Genomic DNA, 23254 nt, shown 5'->3' on the forward strand with positions numbered 1-23254 from the left:
CACAAACCTTGAGTTTATGATCTGAGCCGAAATCGAGTCGGATGCTTAACTGACTGAGCCACGCAGGCGCCCCTTAAGCTCAAATTTTTAATAAAATGTGGGAAATAAGCCTGAGATAAAACCTTTTGGTCTCAATAGTTACATAGAAGTGATTGAATTGGCTTTAACAAGCATACAGTTTCTTTATAAATGTCCCCTTCCTGCACTTCCTGTCACCCCATGTCTCCTCTCCAGTCTTGATGAGGGAGAACTGATGGTGGGGAAAGCCGTGGAAGAGAAAATTACCTGTGGCTTTTGATTTTACTTGGAGACTTAACAGGGAAGAGGGTATGAGCCCTAGCTCCTAGCACCAGACTCTTCCTTTATAACCTCCAAACAGTTCCTAGGTAAAGTGGCGGGAGGCTCAGGAAGGGGGATGGAGAGGAAAGACACAGAGATAGTGGGAGTTAGCAGTATGGTGCAGGACTGAGGAACAGGAATGGAAAAATAAGGATAGGTTAAAGAGCCTCTGTTTCCTCTTATCCTTCAAAACCCTGTGCCTTAACTGTATCACAATTGTATCCAGGCCACATACCTACTTGGAAAACATATATGGAATTCAGCTTAAGTATTGGTTTTGTGTTCTAAAATGGTTCTTTGGGAAGTCAGGGTCATTTTAAATGAGCTGGTCTATTATTGCCTTTTGAATCCTTAATAAATGACATTGAAGGAAAAGAAAATTCCTCTGAGCCTTTAGTATTCATAAGTCTTGGTTTTTACATGAAGATAGTTTCACATGAGGAACTGAGAAAGACAATGGTAAGATACCATGCTGCTAACAAAAATGTTTTCAGCAGCAAGTTCTCATCTGTTTTAAAAACTTACCTGCTTTTATGAATTCCTTTGTGAGTATTCGCTTATATCTTCTTTGAATTAAGAGCTCACCTGGCCAAGTGTTAGGCTGTACTTTTGTATATTTATTTTCTGAAATTTTCTGTCAGTACTAAGGACAAAATTAGCTGACATGAAGAATACTTGGTCATGTTTACTGACCGGGGATAGAGACTTCCCATACTCCTCAGAATTCTGAAAATAGAATTTGAAAGTTAGACTTCATATTTGCTGCATCCTGGTTTCTTTGGTTGCCTAAAATAAATTCCTAGCTATGTGGCACAAGGTGACCTCTCATTTTAACATTACATTCCTTCTCTCTCACATCATCTTTGAAGTTTTTTGTAATATGCCAATTCGTTATGGAAATTAAGATGAAAAAAATCATCTACACACATTTCTCTTGATGTTAGCTGCCAGGTTGAGACTATAAATTTCTTTCTACCGAATACCTGCTGTGTACTGGTATTTGGACAACATACCCTAAGGAGGTGCCAAGGAAGTGTTACCCAGTAAATAAACAAACAGCAGGAGAATCAGTCCTTTGGGAATTTATGTTCTGTGTTAAATGGGAAATAGTTATATATACACAAATACATAGAAAAAAAAAGAAACGTGAGAAACAAGTACAACTGCAGAGTAGTATGTATGCATCATACAGCATTTTAGAACTTAACGGAAATTTACATATTGTCATTTTCTAGGTCGGGAAAATATGGTGCAGAAACTTTTGACTTGTCCAAGGTTACCATTAACAGCATTTTATTGAGTACTTGCCTTCTGAGAAGTTAGGCCTCAGTATAGAAAAGAGTTAAAGTGAGTGAAGAACAATAATTAGCTGCGAAGGGGCGCCTGGGTGGCTCAGTCAGTTGAGCATCAGGCTTCTGCTCAGGTCATGATCTCACAGTTCGTGGGTTCGAGCCCCGCGTCGGGCTCTGTGCTGACAGCTCAGAGCCTGGAGCCTGCTTCAGATTCTGTGTTTCCCTCTCTCTCTCTGACCCTCCCCTGCTCACACTGTCTCTTACTGTCTCTCAAAAATAAATAAAAAACATAAAAAATGTTAAAAAAAATTAGCTGTGAAGACTGAATATTTGCATAAAAAGATAAATAGTGATAGGAAGTCATAGGTGCTAAGTGTCAAGTGAGGAGTACTGTTATGCAGAATTATATAGAAGTTTTTTTCCTTTTTTTTTTTTTTCAAGTAAGCTCTGTGCTCAACCTGGGGGCTTGAACTCAAAACCCCCAGATCAAGAGCCCCATGGCCTACCAACTGAGCCGGCCAGGTGCCCCCAGAATCATATAGAAATTTACAGGGAGTAGGTAGGGGGAAATTTAAATCCAGGATCATCTAAACCTTAGAGAAGAGAGAAAAGAGCAATTTAGAAGGGAAGGCATGAGAGCAGGGCACATTCAGGAGGCATTTAAGGCGTGGAACAGTGGACTGACCCACGTCTTGAGGACAGAGCAAGTAGATGAGCAATGAGATAGAAAAGTTGGAGAGTTAGGTAAATTGGAGAGGGCCTTAACTCTTAGGCAGGGGAGGGGAATTTGGTTTATACTTACAGTGGAGAACCCCCAAACACAGAATTGTATGTGTAAATGAATATTTTAGGAAAATAGGTTTCAGTTATGCAGTGTAAAATGGAAGACAAGAGGCCAGGTAGAGGCTGTTGCAATAACCTGGGGGAAAGGAGTCTGTCTCTCCAGGAGTGATGGTCATGGAGAGAGGGACGCGATTCAAGTGGTTTGAAGAAAAAGATAGAATTTGGTAACTGCTTTTATAGGAAGGGTAGATAATGGTGCATACGTTCTCAGTCTGGGTTATAGCAGTAGAGGAGCTGGGTTTGGTTGGTTTCTGATACATCTCTTCTCCAAAGGGATACTTTGCTGGAAGCCTTGGGAGAGGATGGAGTCTAGCCCAATATTCTCAGTTAGCACTGAATACATAGTTTAAGTGACTGGTTTTGAAGTTTGCAGATGTCCTAAGTTAGACTTGGCTCAGAGCCCATTCTTTTGACTGTTGTTCAGTGCTCTTCCTGCTCTATCCTGTTGCTTAAGAAGAGGTGGGTCAAGTGGTTAAAAACAGAGGAGATGCCTGGGAAGTGAAATGGGAAGTTGAAGACCACATTATGATGAGGTTTAACCACAAGTCTTTTCGGTTCTGCGTAGGTTTTCCTGCTCTTCAGACGCTAAATGTGTGTACTGTTGGGCTCCTAATGCAACAGGGACCTGCATGCCTTAGAGCTAAGACATTCAGCTCTTCATAGGAAAAAGATTCCTTCAGATTTTGGATTTGATTGTATGTACTCTCTGACTCCTCATTTTGAAGATGCAGTATCTTTTCCTTTGCATGTAAATAGGATGCTCTTCCTGCAGGCTCTAGGTGAGGTAGCCTCAAAGGCCCCACCAGTCTTTTTAGAGTAAAGGGAGGAGGAGAGTGTTGGACCCAAATCTTTTAAGCTTATTTACCCCATCAGCAATTAAGAACAATTTACTTACACAGGTCTTATTACCTAAAAAGGTCAGTAAATACTGTGAATCAATAGAGTGTTTTCTCTAATAGGAAGTTTTTAGAGAACTGATTAGCCTTCTAAAAAATCCTTTATAATTGGTTTTTAAATATATAGTCTGGTATATTTAAGATGTGACGCAGTCTTGCTTCTTTTCCTTTCCTTTCCCTTCCCTTTTCCTATTCTGCCAGGCTGTCTGGTAACAGATACCTGAAGACTGACAATAGCATTTTCTGGATCAATTACCACTTATTATGTACCTACTACATGGTCTGTTATTTATTTTTATTGTTTTTTTTTTAAGTTTTTATTTTTGAGAGAAAGCAGGGGAGGGAGTGCACAAGTGAGGGAGAGACAGAGAGATGTGGACAGAGGATCTGATGTGGACAGTGGGCTCTGTACACACAGCAGAGAGCCTGATGTGGGGCTCGAGCTCACGAACTGTGAGATCCTGGCCTGAGCCAAAGGCAGATGCTTAAGCGATGGAACCACCCAGGTGCCCCACAACAAGGGTCTATTATTTACTTTCATCTGCCAAGATGAAATATTCCTAGATTTTATGACTAGGGCTCTAGTGATACACATTTTACAACGGTTGGTTTCTGTAATTCTTATCCCACTTATTTATTTATTTACTTTGGGGGAGAGGGGCAGTGAGAGGGGAGAGAGAATCCCAAGCGGGCTCTGGATGGCCTGTATGAAGCTTGATGTGGCCTGAACTCCCAAACTGAAAGGTCATGACCTGAGCTGAAATCAAGAGTGGGCCGATTAACCAGCTGAGCCACCCAGGTGCCCCGATTCTTATCCTATTTTAACCTTTGCCATGGCTCATCTGTTACAACTTCTGACCTGGCTGGGAAGTAAAGGGAAGAAAACTTTACTGTTTAATACTGTGACTTTAACTAAGTACTTTATATATCACCTCCCTTAATACATAAGAATAAGATATCTATTCCATAAGATAGATATTTTTATACCTATTTGTAGATTAATTCATCTAAAATATTTATTTTGTTTATATATTTATTACTGTGTTAATAAAACATTTATTAATTCAGCCAAGATATTTAGGTACTGTTTAAAGGGGCTGAGTATAGCACGGTGACTATCAGCTGAGGTCCCTGCTTAGGCACAGAGGAGTTAAATAACTTGCCCAAGGTGGCAAAGCCAGAAAGTGACAGAGCTAGGATTTACATATAGACCTGGTGGATTCCAAAGGCAATGTATGCAGCCATTGTAGCATGCTGCTATTTACATATATTGCATGTTCCCTGTGATTACTTAAGTCATAAAGACAGGTGGGACTTCTAGTATTTCTTTGTTTAAAAAGGTTCTCCATGAACCCAAGAAAGAAATCTGTCTTGGTGCTGACAAGCACACCTGTCCAGTAATGCTTTTCCTCTTTTCCCCTCCCCTCTTCCTACTCCTGCTCCACCCACTCATACCTGAGTATAAACTGGACAGTGCTACCTGCTTTCGAATTCGGATGTGTTTGTGTTTTGAGGATTGGGAGAGTTTTGTTTGTTTCCTTGGCTTCCTGAATGTTCCTTGCCCACTTGCAAGTGCTTTCTTGTAGCATGATGGTGAGTAATATGTTGTTAATGTTGTAATGTGGTCATACCAGTTGGAATTTTTTTTTCTTTTTCTCCCAGTTCTCTTGTTGAGTATGTGAGTGGAGACTCCCAGGTCAAACTTGCCTTCTGCAGTTCATTCAAATAGAGAAGACTTCCTGTATTTGGAGGACTAGAAAGTGTCTTGAAGTTGGGAAGGCTGTTAAAATCCAGTGTCTTCTGCCCAGCTCGAATTTGGTTTTGTTAGCATTCTAGGTTTATTCTTTAGCTAGTGTGATCCAAGGGAATGCTTGTTTTAGATTATGGCCAGTATTACCAGGTGCCATATCTAGGCTAAATGGCGTTTGTTCTGGAGTCAGGAGCTTAGAAACAGGCACACAGGTTTTGTGGTAAGCATTCCTTAGGAGGTGGGGAGCATTAAAAAAAATGCTTAGGTCTGTGAGTGTGAGAAGCGGTGTTCCAGCCGAGTTCTAGGGATTAATTAGATGGGGTCAAGGTGGATAGGGTTGGAAGTAGTTTTGGAGACCCAAGTCAATGAAGCATTGGGATTTAGGAATATCTGTGCAGGATACATAAGGTTAGTGAGATAATTTATGTGGATGTGCCTAACCTAGTGCTTGCTCCTTGATTTGTGCCCAGTAAATATTTGTTAAATCTTTAAAGGTACTTGAATGGTGAGTGTTGTCAGTTTGTCTTTCTAGGGCAGCTGTCTCATCAGTAAGTATTCCTTCTTTAGAAGAATATATATTGATTCTTTAACTGTGGGTAAAACATTGGGAAAGGGGTTGGGGTATTGGACGTTTATATCAGGTTCTTGCTGAAACTGCAGTCTTAATGTGTACAAATCAATCAATTAGGCCTAGCATTTAAGGGCATAATTTCAGGGGAGATTTGTGATTTTGCTTTGCTAGAGTCAATCCTGTGCTTTTTTGATAGAAATAGCTTCTTGAACCTGGGGTTGAGTTGAAAATGCTTGCTTTTCAATTCTAGTAAAACTGGGTTTGATTTTTGTTATTTGAGATAGTTGCCTATGATGCTTCCTTTTATTCTGCCCATTTTTTTTTTCAGTGAACAAAGTAATATATTTGAAAGGATTTTGTGAACGGTGAAGCTAGCAGTTGCTATCAACACCACCACCACTACCAATGATCATGCTAAAAACATTAATGGGATAGGACTCATTCTAACAAGGGTTGATTCCCTGGATTAATTTCAAGGAGAAAAACTGAGACAGTTGCCAAATGACTTCTGTACTAAATTCATACCGTTTGTACCTCTTGTGGAAGGGAGTAGAAGTGGGGACCTGTCCCCCTGAAAACTTGGCCTGGGGCCATGTCATCACGAAGGGTCACCTGTACTACTTAGACATACTCTCCTGTGGCAAGATGGGCAAATAGGATTTGTCCTGTGATTTTAGAGGCTTACCATACATTCTACTGGAAGTACCTGTCTACGTAGGAAACAGTTCATCCTAGTCCAGTGGGAAGATCAACCACATTCCATGACGGGCCCTGTACTGATAAAATGTCTCAGTCCAGGACAGTATGGCCTTCCAAGGTGGTAAGATTAAGAAGACAGTACCTTTGACCAAATTATCTGGCTAGATGTTATCATCAAAAGCCTTTATGGTCAACTTCTGATGATTGTCTTTCTTGGAGAAGAACACGTGATTTTAATTCAGAAGAGCAGGTTGTTTAGTAAATTTGAAAAGACTCTTACTTTAAAAGTTTGCATATTCTTCTGTCTCTGGAGCCTGGAACTCAGTAAATCTTTGTTGAGGAAAGGTTACTCAAGTAAAAGTTAGCAGATACCTATCTTGGGGTTTTCTCTGGATCCAGCCCATGAGATGAACATCCAGGCTGATGGCTTATTGGTTTATGTGTCCCCTTCACTGAGCAGGTTGCCCGGCACAGAGCTGGTCCTGGCTAAGTGCTTAGTGAATGACTGCGTCGGGAGGCTAAGGTTTTCATTATGGGAGAATTGCAATGACCTGGTGCTGTTATAGGGCCGGTGGCCCTTGCTAAGAGGAGGAAGAAATGTAGCTTTCCCACAAGTCCCCGTGAATCAAAGGGAACGTGAGGAAAGCAATTGCTCGGAAGCTTCCTGGCATTTTACTTTTTTGGACGAGGACAACTAATGTGTTAAAAGTTGATGCTTTATTTCTCTCTCGGTTTTTATTTTATGTTTTATTCTGTTCAAACTTTAGCTATTGCTGTGATTTCACAACAGCCTGTGAGTAGTATGTTATAGCTTCAAACTGTCAATAGAAAAGAAAAAATTTATCCCTTTGTCACACTTAATTTCATCCTACCTTCTTGCTACAAAATTTCAGGCTTCAGGGATATAGTGCCTAGAAGAATATTTTCAAATCCAGTTTATATCTTTGGTGGTGATGGGCAAAACAAAAAGGATGATTTGATTTTAGCATGCCTTCTGATTGTCTAACCTAGATGATTGTCATTAATATGGCTTAAGTGATTGCATCTTTTTCTTTGGTACACATCTGTAGAAGTCAGAGATTTAGCTGGGTGGCAGGAGGCAAGGAAGTGTTCATAGATAAATCCACGAAAGAATTGCACAGAGAATTGAAAGTCATCAGTATTATGTGAAGTCAGGTAAAGATTACTAGTGTACAAGTCAATGGATTTATATTCTGTACACAGCACTAGTAGCTCTGTGACTTTGGGCAAGTCACTTAATCCTACTCACCTAGTTCTTATACCTTCATCTAGAATTTGAGGCTTTGGAATGAAGTGATCTCTGATGTCCTGGTTTTAAAGTCTATAATTCCAAAGTGCCAAACAAGGAAAACAAACTGACTTTTCTGTAGTTCACCACCAGGCTTATTTCACAGTAGACTCACATGTGAAGTGTTAATGATATGAAAATAAAAGTGTATAGTCTGTATTCCCAAGTAGACTAGAATTGTCAGATTGTATTATATGGTCATCACTAATTTTATGTGCTTAAATATAAGAGGCTTGGTTGCTTTTAAAATAAAAATTATGGGGCGCCTAGGTGGCTCAGTTGGTTAAGGATCCAATTTTGGCTCAGGTCATGATCTCTGGATTCGTGAATTCGAGCCCCGTGTCCGCCTCTGTTCTGACAGATAGGAGCCTGGAGCCTGCTTCAGATTCTGTGTCTCCCCCTCTCTCTGTCTCTCTTCCACTTGCATTCTGTCTCTCTTTAAAAAATAAAACATTAAAAATAATTAAAAAACAAGAAAAATTATTACCACAAAAAGCACAACCTATATAAATGAAAGAGACTCAAATAAGGTCTTGAAGTTTCTGCTTCTTAATGTTTATTTATTTACTTTTAAGAGAGAGAGAGAGAGAGAGAGAGAGAGACCACAAGTGGGGGAGGGACAGAGGGAGACACAGAATCCAAAGCAGGGTCCAGGCTCCGAGCGATCAGTGCAGAGTCCAATGCACAGGGCTTGAATTCATGAACCATGAGATCATGACCTAAGCCAAAGTTGGGTGCTTAACTGACTGAGCCCCCCAGGTGCCCCTGGAGTTTCTGCTTCATTCCAACTTAGAAATAGAAGTATGTGTGTTTTGGTAGAATTGGTGGGGAGTGGGGAGGATGGTGGTGGCTAGTAGTGTGGACGAATGTGGGTAGTATTTAAAAAAAATTTTAATGCTAAATTATGAAAGAGAAAGAGACAGAGCATAAGCAGGGGAGGGGCAGAGAGAGAGGGAGACACAGAATCCGAAGCAGGCTTCAGGCTCTGAGCTGTCAGTGCAGAGCCCAGCACAGGGCTCCAACCCACCAACCATGAGCTCATGACCGATTTGATTTTGCCATAAACCCGTGTAGAACTGATATGAGCCCTGTATTCAAATTCTGAATACCTAAATCCAAGCTCCTTGCCATCTGGGTATCATTTAAGCTTTGTAAGCTTCTCTGTATGTGTATTTTCCATCAGAGAAGAGGGGATTAAAAATTTCAAAGAGTATTTAATATTTAAAATTTTTATTAAACGAGGCCATATTTTTGAAAGCGTTTTAAAAACAAAATTACAGCCAGTGACATTACAGCTGTAATATGTTTGTTCATATAGACCTTGATTATATGTGCCTGTGCAGTGAATGATGACATTTGGAACCAGTAAATAATTCACGGGTCTGTTTTAGAAATAGATTAGTTCTCAGTCTTCCAGACACATAGATGGACTAGTATGAATAATTTGAGAACTAATAAATATTTGTTGGTCATCTATTACGTGCCAAGCAATTTTTTAGGGCTGTTTAGAATAATTTTTTTTTCAAAGTGTATCATTTTGAGAGAGGGAATGCGTGAGCATGCACGGGGGAGGGGCAGAGAAAGACAGAGGGAGAGAATCCCAAGCAGGCCCTGCTCAGCATGGCGCTCACTGCGGGGGGCCCTATCCCTTGACTGCAAGATCGTGACCTGAGCCCAGAGTTGGAGGCTTAACTGACTGAGCCACCCAGGCGCCTGTAGGATTCATTTATTTATTTTTGAGAGAGAGAAACAGATCATGAGCAGGGGAGGGGCAGAGAGAGAGGGACCCAGAGACTCGGAAGCAGGCTCCACGCTCTGAGCTGCCAGCACAGAGCCTGACGCAGGGCTTGAACTCACGAACTGTGAGATCATGACCTGAGCTGAAGTCAGCCGCTCAACCGACTGAGTCACCCTGGCGCCTCCCTTAAAATTCTTTAAACTATAAAAGAAAGGTGCCAACCTCAAGGATCTTAATTGTATATAGAACGTACCTTGTTTTCCAGCCTGATGATCTCTTACACATCCTAAAAACCCAGTTTGAGAAACTTCTGAGCCACCCAGGTAAACTAGTTGTTTCATACCTCTTCCTACCCCACTGGGCACAAAGAGCATGATTAGATTTCTCCCAGCAGACTGGAGTGCCCTGAAGGTAGGACAGTAGCTTCTTTTCATTGGTATCTCCCAAGCCCTAGGGCAGCACCTGGTACCGGGTGGCCCAGCTTGGAGGCTTCTGATTGAATGACTGACTGATAGTCAGATTGAGAGATAAGATGTATCCGGAAGTATCAGGAAGTGCCAGTGAATGCTGGGAAGTATCAGGAAGTGCCAGTGAACGTTGCAGGTAATGGGCTGACTGGAGTTCAAATGAGGTCTAGATACGGCCGGGACAGGTGGTACTACGGAACTTGCAGGTGGAGAATTTTAAACATAAGACTAGTAATAAAAAGTGTCTTTCTTTGAGTGGAGTTATATAATTTTGTGCAAGATAATTTTTTTTTTCTAATTGCTTGGGGCTTTTAAAAAATCAGTAGTTGTGTGCTGAAGGAAGTTAATTTACCAGAAGTTTACCAAATGAATAAATTTTCTGTGGACAACTAATTACAGATACTCAGTCATTAGAACTTTTTTCCTTCTGCTGTTTCTCTCCTTGAAGAGATGTTCTGTAATTGACAGTGAAATGACCAATAGTTAGGAATCAAGAAGGGGAGAAAAGATTTTCAGCTACCAACTATGGGTGTATCCTAGAGAAAGAACGTGTTTTATTATGAGACCAGCCGCTGTTGATTTGTAGTAATTTATTTTTTTCTTTCATGTCAAAAGTTTAGTGATCAGAAACTTTAAGGGCTTAAGTAGAACTTTTATTTTTACAGACTGTTCTTTTAAAAATTGAATTTAATGAGACTCAGACCTTGAACTATCATTGACCCTAGCTGAAAGGGAGAAGAAAAACTTTTGTTGTGTGTGGTAAATAGAAATATTGGTCTGGATCTAAGAAAATAAACATTATCATGATTTCTGTTTCTTTTTTTTAAAAATTTTTTAATGTTTTATTTATTTTTGAGAGAGAGAGAGAGAGACAGCGTGAGCAGGGGAGGGTCAGAGAGAGGGAGACACAGAATCCAAAGACAGGCTCCAGGCTCTGAGCTGTCAGCACAGAGCCTGACGCGGGGCTCGAACCCATGAACCATGAGATCATGACCTGAGCCGAAGCTGGACGCTCAACCAACTGAGCCACCCAGGTGCCCCCATGATTTCTGTTTCTATTCAAGTTTCTGTTGTTGTGCCAATTTTATGACTCTCTCTGCCCTTATTTTTGTAAAGGTCACTTCCATTGTACAAGTCTTCCGAATTATTAGATTTCCCAAAGAACTGTAATCCAAAGAGACTTTTATCAGTAGCACTAAAAAGAGAAATGCCAGTTCATAAGGACTTCTCTGTGACCTTCTCCCTGGTCTTTATATGAGCATTTGGCTGTTAATGGATTTGTCTCTTAGAAATTCATTTTTGCTGTTTGTGGGCCTGATTTAAAAAAAACTAGAAACTTTTTTTTTTTTTTTTTAAGTGGGCTTCATGCCTATCACAGAACCCAGTGTGGGGCTTGAACTCACGACCCTTAGATCAATACTTGAGCTGAGATCAAGAGTCGGACACTTAACTGACTGACCCCTCCCAGGTGTACCCCCCCAAATCTAGAAACTCTTCAAAAAATAGTTAAATCTTGTTCTGACACGTGCACGAACCAGTGACAGTGATAAAGCTGTGGGGCCAATTCTTGAGTCCTTCCTGGGATGTGTCCACAATAGCATGTGGTAAACTAATACAATACATTGTTTGGGAATGGGAAATTATATGATAGAGATTTTTTGGGTTGGGTTTTTTCTCAAGTTTGATTTGGGGAGAGAAAGTGGCTATTCCTGGGGGTCCACTGTACTGAGGACATAGAAAACCATCCAGAATTGTGCCGGGTGAGGAGGAGGAGGTATAAACATTTTTCCCCCCAAAAATAGACAACATGCATGAAATTAAGAGAATATTCTAAACTCTTTGAATCTGGAACGAGTAGAGTAATAAGGGGGAAAGGTGGGGAGGACAACTGGTAGATTGACATTAGGGTTTCAATGAATCTGTGTGAATTTGCTGTTCCTAGAAATTTGCGAATAAATGAGCTGTTCAGCTGCATCTGTATATCTAGGAGAGGACAGGTAGTTTTCTTTTGCTGTTACTTTTGAGGGATCACCTGGTAGAAGGTACAACCACAGGAGTCCCTTTGCGGATGTTTTCTTTCAGGCTCAAGGAATTGAAAGACACTGGCATGGGAATGACAGACTGGGTCCTGTGTGCACCTGTTGACTGTGCCTTGGAAATGGCTGTGGGCCTGGAGAGTTGGTTTTGGAGGAGCAGCGAGAGCTTCTGGAGCAAAGATCCCAGGGGCTGTTATTGGGCAGCAGTGGAGTGAGGCGGAGTATGTGGGGCGAGTCAGGCAGGAGGAAGGCAGCTGACTTTTTTTGAGGACTTACTGTGTGTTAGGCATTCCCCTAACGTATCTTCAGTTATTTAATCCTGCCATGAGGTCTGAGACACAGATATTTTCCCGTTTCTTACATGAAGAAATGGAGGCACAGAATGGTTATGTTACTTACCCATGATAATGTAAGCCCATAGTAGTAGACTGGGGTTTGGACTAGATCTGTCTGGATCCAGAGCTGGTCCGCTCTCTCAGTGTGTGCTGAACGGCTCAGTCCCCCACCCCCCACCGCCCCTGACGGGGTGTGCCTTGGTGCAGGGTCTGGTAGCAGAGTCATGTAGTCTGGGTTCATGAGGATCCTGGTTCTGCTGCTCTTACCTGGGTAATCTTGAGTTGACTCCCAAACCGCTGTGAGCTTTGGCAACTTCACTTGTAAGGTAGGGTTCATGATACAAACATACCTCTTAACGTTGCTTGGAAGTTAAAGTGACATAGTGTCTGAAGCTTTAACACATATTAACTTCTTTTCACTTCTTTTTTTCCTTTTAGACGCATCTTATAAGCATCTCTGGGTTGTAACCTAGGTCTACATAGGTCTCTTTAGTATGGAATGTTCTCTTTTTTTCTAAGAAGGTTATATTTTGTTTCTTTCATTTGGTAGGATCCATATTAATTAAAAACAATCCGCCAACAGAGTCTTTCATTTTTCTCTCCCACCTAATCAAGAATTGGGTGACATTTCTAAGGCTTTTTGTCCCTCCTCTTTTTCCCTGTCTGGATTCCTCGGGACTGACATCACAGACATGGAGGAGTCTCTGACCTTTGAAAATTCTTGACAGTTTTGAATGTTGTGGTTTTCCAGTGAGTTTGGGAAGAACTTAGGGGGGACTCAGACGCAGTTGTAGTGCGTCAGCGGAGCCAGGACAGGGTACGATGTGAGAATGGGGACACTTTGGAGGAATGCGGTAGATCAGAAAATGTAGGGTCAGTAGTTTCTCAGGCATTTTAACATAACTCTGTTATCTATAATCGGTATTTAAGTTGGGGTCATTTTTCTCTGTTACTAAGTAGTTGGGCATTCAGAGCATGCAGACTGAATGTAATATTAGTCTGAATAAAACAGTATTTAGGAAGAGAAATTTGTTGCAAATCAGATCATATAACAAGCACATGTCTTTACAATGACCACAGTTTTAGACTTGCCTGTTTCCAACACTGATTATCTGGTTATCATCCATATTAGTTGTGTGTGTGTGTGGTGGAGACAGATGTGTAAATACAGGTACTCTGGTGTGATACATAATATAATAGTTGTAGAGTACTAGGTACAACAGGTACTCAAGGAGGGAGTGGGCAATTTAAGTTGGGAAGCCAGAGAATGCTTTACAGATGAGATAGTACTCAAGTTAATCTTACAGAAGAGATAAGAATTTACCTGCTAGTCTGTAAGTCATTCCAGACAGAGGGGACACCATGGGCAAAAGAACTGAAATGTGAGCACAAGGTGTACTTGGGGAGACTTCCAGGACAGAAAGGGGAATGACGGCAGGTGAATAAGGCAAGGGGTTAGGGAGAGTCAGATTGTGAAGAAGTCTTAGCTTTAGGCATTGAAGAAGTTAGAGCCATGAGATATAATACATACTGTATTTTAGATTGATCACTCTCCATAAGCAGCCTGTGAGTGGAGAGAAGAGAAGGAAGAAATTAGGAAGCTATTTCCTGGAGTTCAGGTTACAAAAATCTCAGAGAGAAGAAAAGAGAGTTTTAATTTATGGAAAGTGTGGGATGGATTTGAGAAATTTTAAAGATAAAATTAGTAGAAATTCATAATGGACTGTTTATGAATGAGAATAAGGTAAGAGAGAAGTCCAGAGTGGCTCCCAGGTTTTGTGATTGGATGGGGGGCGGTGCGGATAGTTACCTTTGCTAGCATAGGCATACTGGAAGAGGAGTAGTTTGAAAGGGGGAAGGACAGAGCTGAGAGAATGAGCTCATGTTTTTATGTGCTGGGTTCAAAGTGCATGTGGGATTCCCAGGCGAGTCTGAGAGTTTGGGGCTGTGAATACATTTGGAGTCATCAGCATTTGAGTGCTCAGGGTCACGAATGAAGTTTCTCATGGAGGTGATATAAAATGAGAAGATGAAGGCCTGAGGTAGAGCCTTGGGTGCACTAGCTCTTGGTGCAGGCACAGGAAGAGGAGTCCACAAAGGGGACCGGGACACAGTGCTAGAGAGGCAGGAAGGGTGAGCAGTGTCAAAGGGCAAAGAGAACACTTCGGATAAGCAGTAAGGAAAATTGTGATGGTCTCACTGTAAGTCAGTGCCTCCTTCTTCAACAGAAGCACATTTTGATAGGACGTGCACTCCTCGGAGGTGAGAAAGTAGCGTCAATGGATGTAGTTGGTTTTAAGGAGTTTTGCAGGGTGGAGGAGAAGAGCAACCAACGGGTGGGGGCAGGGGAGACAACCTAAAGGAATTCCTCTTGCCTCATTTCATAATTTTTTCCTGTGAAGTTGGTGGCAAGGTCACGCGTCAGGAGTTCGGGAGGTGGGAAGGATTGGGTAGGAGAATGGTGGGGGTAGGGGTCAGTAGCTGAGAAGATTGGTTGACTTGTACCAGAGTCAAGCAGAAGGCAGCAGGGTTTCATTGAAGGTAATGAGACTGGATACCATCTATTTGCAGCTGGGAGGCCATATGTGGTTATGTGATCTTGTCTTGCTCAGTAGCGTCAGAGAGCAGAAAAGTTGAATGTGGGAGCCGTCCAGATTGAGCTGATGAACTAGAAGGAGAGCAGAACTAGGCTTTTACAGGAAAATAAGTGATCAGTGTTTGGGTTCCTATGCAGTTAGGCAAGAAGGGACAAAGTGGCATCTATCCATTTTTCTCAGTTGTCACTGCTGTCATCCTAGTCCAGCTCACCATCGTGTCTTTGCAATAATTTCCCAGCCAATTCTCCTAAAATCCATGTGCTCCTTCCACAGTCTTCTTCTCACTACAACCAGGGGGATCTTTTGATATTTCAAATCTGGTCATGTCCTGTCCCTACTTACAACCCGTCAGTGGCTTCTCATTATTTCTAGGATAAAATCTCAATCTTTAACAGGGTCACTAGGCCCCTCCTAATCTTCATTTCATACCATTCTCACCTCTGTGTTTCTTCCTGCCACACAATGTTGAGCCAGGTTTCCTCTGCTTGGAGTATTCTTTCTTTCCCAGCTTGTCTCCAATTTCTATTCACGCCTTGGTCCTTACATGTAATACCACTTCCTTAGGAAAGTTTTTTCTGACTCCCTGTAGGAGATAACACTCATTTCCTGGGCATTTCTTTATTATAATTTTCTGTGAAATTTTGTGGGTTTTTCCCCCCTCCAGACTGGAATCTTTGTGAGGATCAAGATTGTATCTATCTAGTTCATTGTTGTGGTTTGAATCCTGACCGTAGTGCACGTGGTAGGCACTCCATAATTTTTGTGGAATTCGTGAATAAGGTGGTTAAGGAATTGGATGTTTGATCTTGAATTAAGAGAGCAGGTTTAGTAGTAGAGGGGGAAGGCTGGAAGGAAGATAAGATTGTAGCCAAAGTGAGGTGTTAGAAGTTCAAAATATAGAGGTGGAGTAATTTTAGGAGATGGCGGGGGTCCAGGACTGAGGCTTTGGAGTGGAGATGAAAGTCTTTGCATTTGATGAGATTATGAAACTCTTCTGGCAGAAATGTTGGATGGATTGTTAGATTGGTATTGAAATTGCTGAGGAAAATGGTAGGATATAAAGTGAGGGCAATAGAAAGCAGGAGTCTAGGTCTTTAATAAATATGAGAGATAGGCTCAGCCCTCTCTTATGGTGAAAGAATTCAGTGGGTAAGAATCAGAATTGTTTTGGAGTTCAGTAATGCCATAGTACCTTGGGAGGCAGTGTGGTGCAATAGAGAGAGCATGGGTCAAAATATCTGGGTTCAGACCTTGGGCAACCACCTGACTTTTCAAACCTTATTTGTTCCTTACTTGTAAACAACCCAATTGTATGCTTTCTCTAATCCTTTTCTATGAAAATGCCATCATTTATGGGAGTAGATTTTATTGTTCCAGAGAAGAGAACAAAGGCCATTATGTGAAAGTTACAGAGGGAGGTGGGCTGGTGATTTAGTTCAGAAAAGCGTGTTGTAACAATTGGAGCTGTCCAACAACAAGACAGACTTGGTGGTGGGGGAATGAGCTCTCTGTCACAGCTTGTGTCGGTGTGCGGCAGGCGGTTTCTCTGTCAGAGATGTAATAGAAGGGTTCCTGCACGGGGGCAGACACTGGGTTACATAGTCACTGCAGGCTTGTCCACATGGGAGGATTGGAGGGTTTTGACCCGTCAAGATTTGTGTCAACACCATTCAGTCAACAAATGTTTGCCGCCTTTGCTTTGCGTGAAGGTTGGAAAGCCAGCATTTTCTTTTTTTCCTTCCAGTGTGCGAGACAGCCCCAAGGACTGCGGGTCTTAGTCTGTGTTGTGGTTATTTCCCATTTGGAATTTGAAAAGCTCAAGGCCATGCTGGTGGTGATGTAACAAAAGCTACTGTCCTCTCCTGGTGGGCGGGGTTAGGGTGGAGTCCGGGGCTGCACCTGAGGCATCAAAAAGAAGAATGTGCTGCCTAGAAGTTTGGTTTAGTGATTTGAATTTTTTAGCCAGTCATTCTAGATAATGTTGGGCCTCTCAATTACTTTTCAAAACTAATTTTTGAAGCGAATGAATGACCTGCCATGCTGGCAGATGAGATCTCTGATGCCATAGCATGGCATTGTTGGTTTTTATTGGTTTCGTAGTCCCAGGAGCCCGTGTCTGGCTGGGAAATGGCCTACACGTGTGTGGCCCAGTCAGCTCTCTGCTCTTCCGCCGGGCACCACGTTGCTGGTTGCTGGCTGCTGTACGTGTGCTTCTCGTAGATCTCGCACATTCTTTCAGAGACAGAGTGAAGTGGCTTTCCTCAGTTCCTTTGCATATTTTTTTTTCAAAGAAAGAAGATTGAGATTCATTTTGCAGCTCTGCTCTTGGTCACGCTTTTAAGTTATTTGGGCTGCAACCTTCTCCTGTGACCTCTAAGACCGGGACTAAAAGGGGCTTGGAGGAGAAATTCTTATCTGTGTTGGAGGAGGGGGAAGTCACCCATTCATGTCTGAATTCTGAAGGAATTTAACTCTTAAGTATAAATGGTAAGAAACGAATTTATAACTTAACAGTTTGAATGTGAGACACGCTGGGCCAAAAGTTCCTTAGGTATTGGCAGCCTTTTCTGACCATCACAATACTGAAATGGAAGGAAGTGAGGCATTGTTAGTATGTAGACCAAAAGAGAATGTCAGGGTCATGTCAGGCTGTAGTGAACTGAAGTTCATTTTTTTAAACCCGTAAAGGATCTTAGAGGTCATCAAATGCAAACCTAGGATATACGAGAGGCAACTGAAACCTCGTAAGTGATTTGACCAAAGCCACCCAGCTGGTACTATCTGTGTAGCTGAAATCATATGATGCGAGGGTGGTGGAAGTGGAGATGGTACAGATGATGTCTCTTCAGAAAGGAGAGTTTCTGAAACATGGGAAGATGGATTGGGACCATCTAGAAATAGAGGGATTATATGAAGTGCGAAGGACCCTGGAATTTCTCATCTGCTAAGTTAAGCCGAAAATCAGTTGGTTTGGTGATGGCTGGCGCTGAGGTCCACTGTCATTTAATCCATTTACTCAGCAGGCATTTATTGACTGCCTACAGTAGTGCAGGTGCTGTGCTGAGTGTTGGGGCGACAACTGTGAATGAAACACGCCCCTGAACTCATGGATCTCATGTACGACTGGAATCGTGTAAGAGAGAATACTTTGTGTTTTTCCCTCTCTCTCAAAAAATTCAGTGTTACCAAGTTAGTGACCTACTGGCTTTATGACCCACAAATCGTTGCTGTTTATTTGCCTTAATATTTCTAAGGAATGCAGAAAATCAGGATATCTGATCATACCACTGAACAAGCTGTGTCCTGGGGTGAGGCGAGGTTTGAAGAAAAGACATCTGAGTCACCCTTAGACTTTAGGTTGTTTCTGAAGAGAGTAACTTGAGTCACCTTTTACCTTTGAGAATTCTACTTTGGGCCTTTCCCCTCAAAAAGCAAGAGATCGGCGGGTGCGGTAGGATAGGCGCGTTACGGTTACTTGGGCACAAGCCCGCTTCTCTGGGGGGAACTGTAGACCTGCCTGATGTGGCGGAGTTGGTTAGAGAGTGCTCTTTGCCTCGCTATTGCTTCCTTGGCTGGGACTGCTAACTTCAGAGGAATGTGGATTGGTGCCAGGCTATCAGGTCAGGGACGGAATTTCTGCCAAAGTCAAGTCTGAAAGAGGAGATCTTTTTCAGGTGAACTTATTTGGCTCATTTGTCCTGGATGGAGAAAGGCATATTTCCTGGGTTCATGAAATTAATGGACAAAAATGGACTTTTGTGTACCCTCGGGATCTCCACTCTGCTTTGTGTAATAGTGATTGTTTCGTTTTGAGTAGTTTTAGCTGTCAGTTTGCTCCTTCTGTGTCCTTAGCCAGGCTCAGAACACTCGTCAGCTCTAAAGTTATTCGATGTATAGTATTCATTCGTTGCTTCTCCATTCATGCAGCAAACATTTACTGAGGGCCTATATGCGTGCCGGGCACCGTGCCAAGCGATACATGCTGAGGACACATTAGTGAGCAAGACACACAGGCACTCAGCTTTCAAGAAACTTAAGTATTAGAGCAGGAGATGAGACAGCAACTACAAAATAATTCCAAGGTGTATCGAATGCCAGGAAGGAAATAAATAAACAAGGTAGGGGGCTCTTCAGGGTGGCAGTCTGCTGTTTCCTGCTAGGAGTTTGGGCAAGCAGACTGATGGAGGCAAATGGAATACTCTAGAAAGGGAGAAGAAAAGCACTGAGAGTGACATTGAGTTCTGTGATTAGTTTCGTAATGAAATTAATGAGGAATTAGGAAAGTCAATGTTGCTCTTCGTAGTAAACCCAACCAAAACAAAGGAGGCAGGAGAGTCTCCCCATTTGGTTAGGAAACTGCGGGGAGCGGGTTGGGATCGTCCTGCCCCAGCGTAATGTGAGCCTTCTGTGTTCATTTCCTCCTCAGGTGGAGGGCTGAGTTTTGATCTATGTCCACCCTATCTCAGCTGCCTGAAAGTGCTTAATGATCACATGACCCTGGACATGGACGCTGTCCTGTCGGATTTTGTCCGTTCCACGGGTGCAGAGCCGGGGCTGGCCCGAGACCTCCTGGAAGGTAAGGAGTCCTGAGTGGGAGTGTGAGACGAGAGAAAGGCAAGGGCTCTAGTCGGGGCACCTGGGGGGCTCAGTTAGTTAGGTGGCCTACTTCATTCAGCTCAGGTCATGATCTCTCCGTTCAGTTCGTGGGTTTGAGCCCTGCTTCGGGCTCAGTGCTGACAGCTCGGAGCTTGGAGTCTGCTGCAGCTTCTGTGTCTTCCTCTCTCTCTGCTCCTCCCCTGTTCATGCTGTCTCTCTCTGTCTTGAAAATGAAGTATTAAAAAGAAAGGGAGGGACGAAGGAAGGAAGAAAGGAAGAAAGGAAGAAAGAAAGAAAGAAAGAAAGAAAGAAAGAAAAAAGGCTATTGTCAGGATGACTTGGAACATTAAAGTGATCAGAAAGATACGTCGTGTACAGCAGGCCTCACGTTTAGGTTGCTTCTGGTAACTTTGGTATGACCCATCATAGTTTTAAAATGCAAAGTCCCCTTTTTACTTTGAATTTTTGGGGTAGCTTTCTCCGCTGTCAATTTGTGCTATGGTAATGCGAGTGAAACTTTGTATTAGTCCACTGAAAGCATAATTCTAGATCTGTTTGGCTTCCTCTTCATAAGAATGACTTTTGGGTTTTCATGTTTGGAATCATACAATTTTTGTTTCTTTCCTTCCCTGATTTGTATCAATGATTCTTTGTAGAGTGATTTAAATTAATGTTTTCATTTTGCTGCCTTTGTTCACTCATAACTGTATATACACCTAAGTGTGAACATTCTAGATTTTAAGATTCTCAAGGCTTGGAATTATGTCAGTAGGATTCTTTGTTTGGAGTCATAATTAACAGATGTTTTTTGATGATGGAAATATCTAATGCTACAGATGGGTAAGCCGGCGGGGCAGGGGCAGGTTCTTAGCATACAGTCTAATGTTTTAGATTGTTAGCTCTTAGTGATGTGTGAGAATTTGACGTTTGCTTCTACCTGTTAGTTAGGAGGTAGAAGATCTGGGTTTAAACTCCAGTATGATAATTCAGGACGACTCTGCCCTTGACTGGCACTTTTAGTTTTATCTCCTGCTACCTTTTTATGTGTCAGCCTGGCCCAACTTGTCACCCTTCCCTGGTCACGTTGTTTTCGAAGTCTGCAGTGTCTCTTCCTCCATTATTCTCCCAGCATTCTCCTCATCCTTCAGGATTCAGCTCAGTTGCTTCCTCTTCCTCTTGTAACATGTGTTGAATGCTGTATGTATTCAGTATGTGTGAGGTACTTGAGATAACATCCTTGTATTCTTACTCTGCATTATAGGTTTTATTATCCCACTTTGACAGTTTTAAAAACTGAGGTTCAGGGAAGTTAAGTAGGATTTGGACTCAGGCAATCTGGTTTCAGAGGCAGACTCTTAGCAATCCTGTTACAAATAATATTTATGTACTCTCTCTCCTCTCCCTTTGCTCTTTGCTCTCTCGCGTGCACAACCCCCCCCCACTTTTGTGTTATGAAGGAGAAGTTGAGGGGGTACTATGGAAGTATAGGAGAAAAACCTAATTTAGATATAGGATACAGAAAGGCCTTTCTGAGAAAGTGATGTTGAGCTGAACAGGAGTAGCAAGACAAAGGATGGAGAAGAGAGTGTTGATATAGAAGCTTATGCAGGGACCCCAAGGTGAAGGGCACGAGGTAGGAGGAGTGGGGCAGGGGTGGTAAGAAATGGGTAGAGAGGCGGGAAGCAGAATATGGGGGCCTTTGTAGACTGGTTGAAGTTTAAATTCCGTCCTGTGTTCAGTGAGAGCTGGTGAAGGTTGTAGTCGGGGGAGTGATGTGATTGGATTTGAGCGTTGGTTGAAGGATATAGAAGAGATTGGAGCGTGGCCAGGGACGTGGTCAGCCCAGTGAAGTGGCCGCAGTTGAGGTAAGCGATCTTAGTGGTGCTGTAGCAGCAGGGAGAGACGTGGATGGACTGAAGATAGAATTTAGAAGGGAAATCAAAGGGCCTGATCCTCGGTTTTTTCCCTGCCTCTGTCTTTCTTGCTTTTTCTTTAAAAGTTAGCTTTGGTTGTAGTGTAAAGAACAGATTTGAGAGAAGAGATATTAGCAGAAGAGAGACTAGCCGAGCCCCTCCCTAAGACCAGGGGACGATCATGAGACCTGCATAGGGGCAGTGACAATAAAGACGGACAAGAAAGGACAGATTTCAGAGACGTGTTCCGAGTGCAACCATTGACTAGGTAGTGAGGGGAGAGAAGGAGTCGGATTTGAGTAGTGAGGAGCTGAAGATGATGGAAGTTTCTGTCCTGGAGGGCTTGTGATGCCATTACTGATTTGGGGAATATAGAAGGAGATGAAGCAAGTCTTAGGAAGGAGGATGATGGGCATTCAGGATTTGGACGAGTTGATTGTTGGGAGGACCTGATTTGAAGGAGTTAACCACACAGTTAGAAATGCAGAGCCACGGTTCAGTATGTTTCTGTATTTCCAACCATGTGGTAAGCCTTCATTCGTTCGTTGAGTCAGGAAAAAAGTCCTTCATTCTTCAACAAATATTTATTAAATACCTACTGTGTGCCGGGTTCTTGGTGCTTGAATAAAACAAAACAAACAGAAATCCCTGGCCTTAACATTCTAGCAGGAAAGACAGTCACTGAATAATAAACGTGATAACAAGTCATTGTAAAGTGTGTTATAAGGTGTGAAGTGCTATGGAAAATGGGAAGGGGAAGGATGAGATGAAATGGCTTGTGATTTTTACTTGGGTAGTCAGGTCAGGCCTAATTAATGATGTGACATTTGAACACATACCTGAAGGATATGAGGAGCTGTCTGCGTAGATAAATTAAGGAAGGAGCTTCCAGGCAGTGGGGATAGGTGGTGGACAGTCTAAAGGTGGGAGCCACCTTAGCATGTTTGTAGGAGCGGCAAGGGGGCCGGTATGACTGAAGCAGTGTGAGAGCAAAGGGGGTTGGATGAAATGCTGAAGGTAATAGTTCAGAAGTAAATTCATTAGGCATTAATGATTCAGGCAGCTTACCTGGAGAATTCTTAATATCAAGACATCACAACAACAGCAATAAATACATATATGAAGCTTATAATTCTCCAGGGCTTTTAATTCATTTGTCTTCATAACAACCCCACGTGGAATCATCTCCATATTCATAGCCACAGAAATTGAAGCACAGAGAAAAGCCTGGAAGAGTAGGCCAGGTCATAGGGGCACCTGGGTGGCTCAGTCGGTTGAGTGTCCAACTTCGGCTCAAGTCATGATTTCAATGGTTTGTGGATTTGAGTCCCATGTTGGGCTCTGTGCTGACAGCTTAGTCAGACAGAGCCTGGAGCCTGCTTCAGATTCTGTGTCTGCCCCTCTCTCTGCCTCTCCCCTGCTCGCACTCTGTCTCATTCTGTCTCTCAAAAATAAATAGATGTTATAAATAAATAAATAAATAAATAAATAAATAAATAAATGTTAAAAAAAAAAAAAAGGAGGCCAGGTAATAGAAAGCCTTGAATGTCAGACACAGGAGTCTAGAATTTATTCTGTAGACAGTGGCAGGCAAGTAGCAATCAGAACTGTGCTTTAGGGCACCTGGGTGGCACAGTCTTTAAGCATTTGACTTTGACTCAGGTCATGATCTCACAGTTCCATCAGTTCAAATCTCACATTGGGTGAGCTTGTGCCCTGCATCAGGTGAACATGAATCCCACTTTGGGTAAAACCTATGAGCCCCACTTCAGGTGTGACCTGGTTCTTCGTTCTCTCTCTCTCTCTCTCTCTCCCTCCCCACTCTTCCCCGCCCCTCGCTCACTTATGCTTTCTCTCTCTCAACAACAAAAGA

At 42.5% G+C, this 23254-nt stretch overlaps 1 protein-coding gene across 4 annotated transcripts in view; it reads left to right on the top strand.

The window, feature by feature from the left end:
- OTUD7B (OTU deubiquitinase 7B) overlaps nucleotides 1-23254 on the top strand; it is a 55732-nt gene that overhangs the window by 11047 nt on the left and 21431 nt on the right. For 3 of the 4 annotated variants that reach the window (XM_029950145.1, XM_029950144.1, XM_029950143.1), the window contains exon 2: nucleotides 19299-19448. In XM_029950145.1, the coding sequence (XP_029806005.1) occupies nucleotides 19364-19448 (85 nt within the window). In that variant the 5' untranslated portion in view covers nucleotides 19299-19363. Of the gene's footprint in view, nucleotides 1-17273; nucleotides 17360-19298; nucleotides 19449-23254 lie in introns of those variants that run through there. The other variant, XM_029950142.1, reaches the window with a different exon arrangement.

This window comes from Suricata suricatta, chromosome 8 (genome assembly GCF_006229205.1).
Source record: "Suricata suricatta isolate VVHF042 chromosome 8, meerkat_22Aug2017_6uvM2_HiC, whole genome shotgun sequence".
Classification (NCBI taxonomy): domain Eukaryota; kingdom Metazoa; phylum Chordata; class Mammalia; order Carnivora; family Herpestidae; genus Suricata; species Suricata suricatta.